This window comes from Artibeus jamaicensis, unplaced genomic scaffold (assembly GCF_021234435.1).
Source record: "Artibeus jamaicensis isolate MK-2021 breed Jamaican fruit bat unplaced genomic scaffold, CSHL_Jam_final contig_685, whole genome shotgun sequence".
Classification (NCBI taxonomy): Eukaryota; Metazoa; Chordata; class Mammalia; order Chiroptera; family Phyllostomidae; genus Artibeus; species Artibeus jamaicensis.
Window position 1 is genome coordinate 24,331,932 of NW_026521924.1, and position 11,515 is coordinate 24,343,446.

The window sequence follows — 11,515 nt, forward strand, 5'->3', positions numbered from 1 at the left end:
AAACTGTAGCTAGCAAGATGTGAGCACTCGAAGCGGTCTCCACGAAGTCACAACCTCGGAGCGCAAACTTCGAAATCAGTGACCGCGTTCTCCATCCAGGAAAGCGGGAGCCAATCCGTGGAGAAATATGCAGCCTCGTTTTAAGGAACCAATCCAAGACCGCGGAGACCTATTATGACAACCTCAAGAACCAATGCAAAATGGGGACTCTTCTAGCCTGCCTCCCTAGCGCCAGACTCGAAGAGATCACGCAGAGGAAGACTTTTGGAAGTTACAAATTAGAACCCAAGTCCGCGTCTAAACGACGGGATACTACGCTTCCAAAAATGAGTGCAGAAAATTCTGTGAGCGAGTGGAACACCATTTCCTCGAAACTTCCTAAGCGGCAGAACCGCAAGCCACCTCGGAGCAGAAGACTCCAGCACGGGAGGGGGGGGAGGGATGATACGTGCTGCGCGCTGACGTAACGCGCCGGGCCCCGCCCTTGCCGCCCGCCCTTATAGCGTAACACGGGCGCGCGCGCACACCATTGTGTGGCTGGACTTGGCCGCCGCTCCTGCGAAAGTCGCGTGTTTGGGCTCTTGACGTCCCCACACCCGCACGGCGGCTTCTGCCTTACGGACCATCTTTCGATAGCCAGGCTTCGGGCCCCTCGCCCGCCACGGACATGCCGCGCGTCTACATAGGACGCCTTAGCTACCACGTCCGGGAGAAGGACATTCAGCGTTTTTTCAGTGGCTATGGCCGCCTCCTCGAAATAGATCTTAAAAATGGGTGAGTCGGACCTGGGCGCCTGCGTCACTCCGCAGCGCTTCGGGCCTAGCGTCGGCGGGACACTCTTAACAGGAGAGGCGATCAAGGCCGCGGTGCCGCGTCGCACGGCCTCCAAGATGGCGGCGGCGGCGCGGGGCGGCTGGAGCGCGCGAGGGGGCGGGGCCGCGTGCGCGTCCCCCCCCTAACGACGCCCCGCCTGTTCCCGGCCCTCGTACCGCCCCTTAGGTACGGCTTCGTGGAGTTCGAGGACTCCCGCGACGCCGACGACGCCGTTTACGAGCTGAACGGCAAGGACCTCTGTGGCGAGCGCGTCATCGTAGAACACGCTCGGGGCCCGCGCCGCGACCGCGACGGCTACAGCTACGGAAGCCGCAGTGAGTCCCACCCCCGCGCGCTCCGCGCCTCTGGGACCGGGGGGCGGGCGCAGGCCTAGAGGGGGCGGGGTGGGGCCTCCCAGCCCGGGCAGGCGCGGCAGGCGCGGTAGGCGGGGTCGGTTTACTTGAGTGTCCCCTGGACCCTCGGCCTTCACGCCTGCCTAGGGCAGTCACGGGACGCTGGAGCGCGGAGATTGGGTTGTGGGGTTTGCCTAGTCAGAGTTGGGGTGTTTGGGGTTTCTTTGCTATGTTGGGAGGGGGTGGGTTGTTCTGGGCCCCTGTCAGCACTGTCGTGGGCTCTGCCCACCCAGGAAGTGAGGGATGGCTGTATTTGTTGTATCTCCCTTGCTTACCTGTCAGTGCATTAGCTAGAAATGTGAATGTCTTAGCGTAGAAGTTTGGGGACAGGCTGGGGTGGAGGTGGGGTGGGGACGGGGAATGGGGAGGGGTTGTAAGCTTAGTCTTAGAGTTACTAAAATTGGCGGGGGCCAAAGAAAATGCTATGTTGAACTACTGTGGTATATACCGCAAGTAAATCTAAATAAGCTTTATGCTGTATTTGAATTAATGGGGGCATGTTATTGGGAGGAGGTGGGGGGTTGGTTATGTTAAATGTTTGATGTTGAAATTGTTGCATGTTGAATTCAAACTTTTTAACAAGTCCTTGATGTTTCAATTTGAAAGTGACCAATGGGGCTGAGGCTGTGTCCACTGAGGCTAAGATGACTGCCTTTCCTGATTGGCCTTGGCTTTTCCATACATTGTGTGACCCTTGCCCTATGACCCTTTGGCTGACCTTACCGGAAGCCATGACGACAGCAGCCTTTTGCCATTAGACGCAGGGTGATGGTGAGGATTCCAAGGGTTAGACAAAACTGGTTAATCTGAACTAGGTGACTGTTACCTTGCGTGTTTTGTGGCCAAACCACCACCAAAAACCTCACACTGTGATGTAAGTACTTAGTGTAACTAGTAAACATTTTTGTAAAATGTAGAAATGCATGTAATCAGTTAAGTTTTATATTTTACAATGTTCTGTAAAATAAAACTTAGCGAGGTAAATTGAATAAAGGAGCAGTCACTCTCTAACAGATTGTAGGAAAAGTTTAGTTGGATTTAGTCTATTTGGCTTGCCCTTAATTTAATTTGTGGCACATCACAACTGTATCAAAGGTTTAGCAATATAATAGCAAAGTCCTACTCCAGTAAATAAAAGTTGATATGTTTGTACTAACTTTCAAAAACGTGTGTCCTTATCATTACAAAGCATCTAATAGTTTTCTTCACGTGATAAAGGTGGTGGAGGTGGATACAGCAGTCGGAGAACTTCTGGCAGAGACAAATATGGACCACCTGTTCGTACAGAGTTCAGGCTTATTGTAGAAAATCTTTCTAGTCGCTGCAGCTGGCAAGATTTAAAGGTATGTTCTATAAATCAAAATAAAAGTGATAACTAATGTTTCAAAGAGTAGGCTTTTGTTTCTGTTTATTCCTGAAAGTCAGTATGTAAATCTTTCAGTTTTTGGGTCTGACCTGTCATGCTGCATTTTTAGGATTTCATGAGACAAGCAGGTGAAGTAACCTATGCGGATGCTCACAAAGAACGCACAAACGAAGGAGTAATTGAGTTCCGCTCCTACTCTGACATGAAGCGTGCTTTGGATAAACTTGATGGTACAGAAATAAATGGCAGAAATATTAGGCTCATTGAAGACAAAGCACGATCGAGCCATAGGCGGTCTTACTCTGGAAGCAGGTCAAGGTAATTTAAAGGGTAATTAGTAGGGGAGGAAAAATATTTTGCTAAAAACAAAGAAATTTCAAATGGGAGTATTTTAATTGACACAATTGAAATTAGTTCAGTTTTTTGGCTGCATCTTTGGGTTCTTCTCCAGATGTTTTGATGGTGGATTTAAATTGTAGTAAGCAATTACATTTTGTCAGTTTGTCTATTCAGTGTAAATGGCATAAACATGTTGAGACATAATGAGATTAAGGTTTTGTTATGATTCTTATAGGTCACGATCTAGAAGGAGGTCACGAAGTAGGAGTCGCAGGAGCAGCCGCAGTAGATCTCGAAGTGTCTCAAAAAGTCGCTCCCGGTGAGTAATGTTGAGTCTTTCTCCAAATGTTACGGTACTTGTTTGTGGAGTGCTTCTGTGTTCTGGCAAGGTATTGAAAGAAAAAACTTTTTTTCTTGTTCAGATCCAGATCTCGGAGCAAAGGTCGATCTCGGTCTCGGTCAAAAGGCAGGAAATCTAGATCAAAGAGCAAATCGAAGCCCAAGTCTGATCGAGGCTCCCGTTCACGCTCTCGAAGCAGATCTAAGGATGAGTATGAGAAATCTCAAAGCAGGTCTCGTTCTCGATCTCGTTCCCCCAAAGAAAATGGAAAAGGTGATATAAAGTCAAAATCTAGGTCGAGGAGCCAGTCTCATTCCAAATCTCCTGTACCTGCTCCTCCCTTAAAGGCTCATTCTGCGTCCCCTCCACCAAAAAGAGCTTCAAGATCCCGTTCTAGATCCCACTCAAAGTCAAGGTCACGGTCCAGATCGAGTTCCAGAGATTAATCCAGAACTCTATGTTCTTTGCACACTATTGTGGAACACTTTCCTACTTGCTTAGGCAGTTACTCTTCCATGTTTATACTCAGCCTCTCCTGCAAGAGGAGTCCCCAGAAAACAAGGGCACACAGAAATTTGTGGCCAAATTTGACGAAAAAGATGGGGTTCTAAAGAAATGGTGGCATGAAGACCTCCTTCCTTCTTTGTAGAATTAAGATAACTTTGATTTTATAGCTTTTGAGCTAAAAAAAAACTTTTGTAAAGATTAAGCTCATTTAGATTTTTTTTTTTTTTAAGTATTTCAGCAGGATCTGCTGCAGGGGTTTTATTGTTTTATTTGTTTGCTTTTAAATTTAAACAGTTTCAAGCTTTGGATACTTAAGGCTTTAGAGGGAGAACCCATTTTTCAATTATGTTGGCTTTTTTAAAGCCTAAGTTATGTAAGATTTCAATAAAAGTTTGTTACTAAGATGATTGCCTTATTGAATAGGTCACTATTAATTTCTTTAAATATGGATATCTGCTGTTTGTGGAAACAATGTAAATTCTACTTAAGTGTAAAACAAGGAAAGCCTCAAACCAGCAATAAATTATTAAATTCGGGTAAAATTATTTTGTTGTTAATCAAATTTGCCAAAGTCATTGTATCTGCCCATTTACAAGTTAAGTTAAAAATAAAATATTTTGTAGTCAATCGGTTATATAATTTTGCTTAAATTAATGGACTTTAAATAATGAAACCTTATTTTCTTTGGTACTTTTTAATTTAGATGTTTATAAGGAATGGGTCTTTTTATTTTATTTATTTTCTTCCCAGTATAAATTGCAGAATTTGAGAGAAGAAATTGGTGCCAGCAATTAAAAGGTCATTGCTTAGCAGATTTGAAAGAATAGAAGTTTATGACTTAAGAGGCAAGCTTCCATTGCTTTTCAGAATTTGGTGTTTAACAACAAGTTAGTGTAAAAGTGGGCCTTGACCAAAGTTTTTAAGGAAAGAACAAAAAGCTTGTAGAAGGAGAAGATGTGGAATATTACAAGGTGAAGTTTGACTCTCAAAGTATGCCACATGGCATACTTTTGTATGCTGTGTTAATGTTACATCACATGGTTTGTAGGCAGGTGTTCCACGTTGTTAGCTGATCTGTAGTGGCTATAGGTAAATTGCTGCACCTGTAAAAAAATTCTAACTAAGTAGCAAAGACCAGCTTACTAAAAATTTAATTCCTTATCTGTGGACCTATGTCATTAGACGGCTAAACCACTCTAGCATTGGTCCACTTGAGAACAGTGGACTGATGAATTGTAATTCCTTGCTAACTTGTGAGTTGAGTCCAACAGTCTCTACAACAGGCCACATGTTGATCTGTGACTAGATGGTCTTATTAAGTTGATAGAGAGCAAAAGAGAAGCGAGCAACATCTCGACCTCCTTTTCTTTTACCTGACTGTTTATGGATACACCATAGTGCCTTTATGGCATGTTTAAGACCGCCCTTCTCCTGTGTTACCATCTTTCATCTTTGGTATCTTTCTCCCATTTTGTTAACTTTTTTTTTTTTCCGCTTTATCTCAATAAAATGCTTACTGAGGGAAAGGTTTGTTTTGAATTTATTGCGTATGCCTCTTAGTGCCAGATATCTTGGCAAGTGGTCTTCGAATTGGAGTTGCTATTCCTAACTTGAGAAAGTGCCTATCTATTCCAAACATGAGACAAATGATCTTGTTTTCAATTTCTCTGAAATAATGAGTTGGGGTTTGGCATCATCATTGACCCTTCTCTTAAGTGTCATCCATGAAATGGCAGAGATAAACCCTCCTGGGTTGTGAAAAGTAAAAGTAAATACGTGAGAAGTACTTAGAACGGTACCATAGTAACTACTAAGGGGAATGGTTAAAAATACTTCATGCCAACTCCACTTTCATGAAAAACTTACATTGTAGCAGCTTGAATATTTTCTATGACAATTTTTTTCTGATAAACTAAGAAGCATTAATTAATCATCTTTTCTTCCCAAGTCCTTAATTTAGACTTGGGGTGCTCTAAACTTTGGCATTTTATGTTTAGGAACCATCATATTTTTATTACTTTTCAAAAAACAATGTTTTCTGACTATCCAGTTTTAGCCCTGTGGTAATGGATGTTTCTTAAGTACTGACTTAACTAATCACAAAAAAATAATGTATATTTGGACTACTAAGTATCTCCTTTAGAGCCTGCTTACCAAAGTGACCACTGCTGATAGTGGCATGGTGCCTGTGCTGATAAGCTGTTCATACGTGAGTAGTGTTCTACAGCTTGTGTTCACTTAGTATGTACCAGTGCAGACAAGAGTTCCACATGAAATCACTGACTAGCGCCCTATGGAGAGGATGTGTGCATTCTTTTCAGTAGTCTATTTCATGCACTGAAACTGTTTTAGAGCTCTTACCTAATTTATCAACGTAGTGTAGTAATTATCAATTTACCCTAACTGAGCTTTCTGAGGTGGCAGCCGTATCCTGAATAAATGCTTCCAATAGTTGGTTAAAAGGATTAGTTAATAGAATTATGTGATTGGTCTTCTAGATCCTAAGTTAACTTACTTAGAATTGGCAACCCTAGAAATGGGCCTCCAGTACAGTACTTAATGAAGTGATTAACTTCACCCTTGAATAGAAAGGGATCATGGTTTAAAAATCAGAAGATACCAAAGAGCAACAGTAAAATCCAACTTTGGAGAAAACCAGGATTATTAATGCATCCTTTTGGAGATGCAAATCTAGAAAGACCACGTTCCTCAGATAGTTTCATTATAGCTTGAGTTTATAAAGATGGAAAGAAACTAAATATAGCTTACAATAGGAAACTACTTGTAATTAAACTTACATTCATTTAGCATTCATACTTATACCCAATTTTGAAAACATTTCCAAGGAAATAGTTGAGCATTAGCATGAAGATTCTTAAGCAGAGGGTCAGGAATAGCCCTAAAGCATTAAAACAATGCCTCTTCAATACTCAATTCCTCCAGTAAAGAATGAGTAGACCTAAAATTCCTTTGATTATATTTCAAACTTGAAAACTAACCAGTATGATGAAAACTACTTTTTTCCCATTCACCAATTACTTTGTTCCATTTACATGCAGGGGTTTTTTTTGTCTTGAGCCATGTAAAAGTAGGACTGTCTTGCTGTTTTATCTCTAGAAAAGTGTTTATTTTCTAGGAACAGGAACATTTTGTTACATGACTGTAGTACTCAATTAGGGAAACCAGGAAATTACCATTGGTAACATGCCGTTATATAATCTACAATCCTACTTACATTTTTTATCATTTGTCTTACAATGTTTTGTATTTTTCCATAGATCCTGGATCATTTGTTGAATTTTGTTTTTATGGCTCTTAAAAGTCTCCTTTAATCTGGAACAGGTTGTCAAACCTTTTTCTTCACCTTGTCATTTCGAAGAGTAAAGGACCGTTAATTTTGTAGAATTATCTTCAATTTGGGCTTACCTAGTAGTAGCTCCTCCTCATTGCATTTTTTGGCAGGAATAAAACAAGAGTAAGACTATCCTCAGTGTATCATATACAGTGGCACAATGCGATAACCCAGATTCCTTAAGTCATCCATTCCCCTTATAATCAGTAATTTAAGGGGATAACTGTAGTGTATCAAATACCCAAGTCACCCACTATCAACATGGTTGATTTTCTAAGTTTCACCGGTATTCTAATGAAAGGAAGTACTTTGTGTGAAAGATACACTGTTTGAAAGGTGAGGTCAAAAGAAAGGGGTTTCTGACTTTTTGGAAGAGAAGGAACCAGCAGTCATCTTGGATGTTGAGAAGGAGCTGCCTCCGGCGGAGCTTGGGTGCCATCAGACTGTTCCATTGCTGGTGAAAGTATTAGGACTTCCCCCAGCCCTGGTGGGAAGAGGGCGGAGGCAGCTTTCACAAAGACTCAAGGAACACGCACTAGGAAACGAGCAGTGTCCCAATCTGCAAACTACCTTCTAATGTGAGGAGTGACTTGAGTGCTGTTACCAAAGAGCTTGGCACAGCCACTGGTTAACTAGTAGTTCCCTTTATTAAAATATTCTGTAATATTTTAAATAGTTAAACTCTAATATTCCAGCCAATTGAGGAAGAAGACAACATTTGCTGAATATCCACTGCTATAGTCATTCATAAACAGCTTTGAGTGTACAAAGTGGATTGGTCGAAAAGTCTCATGTTTTTCCATAAAATAAAACACATTTTTCATTTTCATCCATAATTATTGATGTAGATATTTTGAGTATCTTAGCCAAAGCATAATATGCTGAAAATACTGCATATTTTCTTCCACCTTCAGTATTAAAATGAGTGCCCTGAAATACACCATTTTTGATACTTTAAAAATGCACAGCTGTCACAATGCAATCTAAGAAAATTGTTCTGAATGAAGTTCAAGACAACTAAGCACCACTAGAGCCGTTGTACAGAAAAAACTAAACGAACTTTTTGGCCAACCCAATACATTGCTGTTGAGGAAGGGAGGGAGAGAGAGAGCAGCATCAGATTCTCACCTGCCCCAACTGGGGGACTGGCCTGCAACCCAGGCATGTGCCCTGACTGGGAATCAAACCTATGACCTTGCACTTCACATTTATTTATTTATTTATTTAGAGAGAGAGAGAGAGAGAGAGGGAGAGAAACACTGATCAGTGACTGGGGAACAAGCCTGCAACCCAAGCATGTGCCCTGACCAGGAATCAAACCCAAGGACTTTTTCGGTTTGCAGGTCGACACTGAGCCAACTGAGCCACACCACTCCAGGCCTTCCTATGGGTAGAGCCAGGCAACCACTGCCTGATTCTTCCTTCAGGCTGCAGAGATCATGTTACTTTCTGCTCTGAAGTTACTTCTTCAGGTTGAACACCCACCCCTTTGACCCTGACTCAGTGCAGCCATTTTGAATCCCCTCCCATTGCAGTTGTCCGGAGGTACTCCAATTTATGAGTGTCCCTCTCACCAAGTGGGGCCCACTAGCAGACACAGCACGCCCAGTTTGCTCTAGTCTACTCAGAGCAGGGTGGTAGGATATGGCCTCCCTCCCTTAATAGGTGTTTCCCCAGCTGAATGCTGAGCCAGTTCTAGCAAAAGGGTGAGGAAACTTTAATAACCCTGCAGAATCTCTTCTGTACCTTCAGAGGGTTTAAAGCATATAATGTGTCATCTTGCTGTGGATAATAGGAGGAAGAAGGAAAATCAGAACCTAAATTTCATAGCATTCTAATTGGAATGTGCAAATAAGATCTTACAGCTTCCATCCACTTTTGCTATAGGTAACCGCCTCCCTGCAGACCTAGCAGAAACTGAAGCCTTAGCTGTGGCTGTGACTGTGATAAGATAATGCTCGCTCAAGGGTGTCTTCAGAGAGCCTTCAGAGTAGAGCACCTTGAATCACCAAGATCCAAAGTCACATTCCATAACCACTCAAGGCCTCAGTGAATGTGTGGTAGATGAGATTACTGTCAGAAATTTTATATATATGCGAACTTCTAAAAATATCTTTCCCTAATCCCCATTTCCCCTTTGCAAACAGAGTACTCCCATCTTTTGACTTTGACCATGGAATTTTAGCAAGCATGACATACTTGGTGGACAAGATACTGCCCTCCCTTGTCCCAGAAATGCCTGCTTTCTAATCCCTGAAACCTGTGACTGTCACCTTACATGGTAAACGGGAGATCGCAGACGGGAGCACTTGAGATCTTGCTCCCCGGCATATGCCATTAGTTTGGCTCAAATAAGCTCTTATAAAAGTTCTCCAAGTAAATAAAGGGGTTATTGCTGATGTGATTGAATTAAGGTCTGGAAATGAGATTATTCAGGTGGGCCCAGTGTAATCACAAGAATCCTTATAAATGGAGAGGCTGGAAGGTCAAAAGTCAGAAAAAGTGGAAATGGAAGCACATAGACTAGAAGATGGCTTTGAAGATGGAAGGGACCACAAGACTGAAAACAATTCTCTGTAGCTTCTGGAGGGAGCACAGAACTGTCTACACCTTGAACTTGGCCCAGTGAAACCATTTTTGGAATTCTGAGCTCCAGAACTATTAGATAAACTTACGTTGTTTTAAGCCACGAAATTTGTGGTCATCTGTTACTGCAGTCTATGGCCATACCACCCTGAACGCATCCGATCTTCTCTGATCTCGGAAGGTAAGCAGGTTCGGGCCTGGTTAGTACTTGGATGGGAGAAAATATAGAGTCTCCAGAAAGGGAGGTACTTCTACTGACACCTTGAGACCGGATGAGAGTCAATTTGGACTTCTGACCTCCAGAACTACAAGATAACTCGGTGGTGTTTTACTCCAAAGTTGGTGTGGTGATGTGTATTCAACAGCAATGGAAAATGAGTACAACTTGATCAGCTGATTCTTTTTCATTGGATGCCTCAGCATCGTCATAAAACATAAATGCTAACAGAACGTTGAGAACAAGGTTCAGAAATTTAGCAGAGTCAGGGTAAGGGAAACAGCTGAGACCCTGGCCCTCACTGAGACAAATTTTTCTAGTGTTTACAAAGACAACCATCAATTCCCAAAGCCAAATAGAGATTCTGTCAGTCTCTGATGTGCCGGATAACATACAGCCATGCCCAGGGGAAAGCGGGACCTGAAGCTGACCATGTTTGGTGGAAACTTGGGTCTCCCCTGCCTTTGAGACCGTGGGGCCCATGAGTATATAGTCTGGGGTGGGGGTGTCCAGCCTGTATACAGGGGCTCAGTTCCAACCCCCAGTATTACGTGGACCCAAGATCCCGTCACCTGTCGTTGTGTGCGTGACGAAACCTAAGTCCCTAACAGCTGTTTCCTGTTTCTATCCAACAACTACCTCCAAGACAAGGGAGAGAGAAGGGAGACATCAGGCTTCCTTGCCCTGTTTGCTTCTCTTTCTGGCTTCTGCTGATTTTCCCTTCTTACAAGTTCAGCAATGAATTTCCTTATCTTTCTTCTTGGCTTATTTGCCTGCTCCCTTTCTTGTAATGTTTTATCCATGATTTGGGGGTGTTTGTGCTAGAAAGGGCTCCGTATTAGCAAAGGCTGCCATGTTGCTGGAACCAGAAGTGTTGTCACACTTAATGTAAAAGGCACATCCTGATGATCTTCCTAAAATCCATAGACTGCCCCAATGATGAATTAAAATCCGTAGGAACAGAAAGGTGTGGGCTGCTTACAAAAAAAAAGTTTTCTCAGTGTTTCTAGTCATCCATATATTTTTGTACATTTGAGTTCACTCTTGATTAGGGGGTTAACTTGGACAAGACACTGGGGGCTATTAATTTGTAGAAGGGGCTGTGACTTGAGGAAAGAATTGGACTTGTTCACTCACTACCAAAGGCACCCAGGACCAGCAGAGCAAACTAACTGTATCCAAGGCAGAACCTTCCCCAAATCACATCATCTTGGGAGGGTCTCCATCCCAGAAGATGTTCAAGCAAGCAAGCCCACCAAGGGTATGAAGACCAACATACTGTTAATGAGCAGAAAAATAATCTCTCAGCAGCTCAAATCTGTGTTCATTCCAGGATCCCCCAGCTCAGATTTTACTAGCCTGTCTTTATCACTATCTCAAGGATGCATGTTGTTGAGAAGCCATCTGTTTGTGTAGCTTCGCCACTTAACTTTTTAATCATCTGAAAACCTAAAATAAACCCCCGGGAATCCAGAACAAGCAGTCTGAGTAGAGATGAGAGAAAAATGAGCGGTTGGTTGTGTGTACATTGGTGTGTAAAAAGAAACCTATTGTTATGGCAACCAGCATCCTCAACTGATGC

The 11,515-nt window shown here is 42.8% G+C and overlaps 1 protein-coding gene across 1 annotated transcript; it reads left to right on the forward strand.

The window, feature by feature from the left end:
* Positions 1 to 503: 503 nt before the first annotated feature.
* On the forward strand, positions 504 to 4,182 carry SRSF6 (serine and arginine rich splicing factor 6). Its single transcript, XM_037164573.2, has 6 exons — positions 504 to 774; positions 1,000 to 1,148; positions 2,445 to 2,569; positions 2,702 to 2,910; positions 3,167 to 3,250; positions 3,354 to 4,182. Exons 1-6 carry the CDS (start codon positions 668 to 670, stop codon positions 3,715 to 3,717), a joined length of 1,038 nt encoding a protein of 345 aa, XP_037020468.2. The 5' UTR covers positions 504 to 667; the 3' UTR covers positions 3,718 to 4,182.
* Positions 4,183 to 11,515: the final 7,333 nt, after the last annotated feature.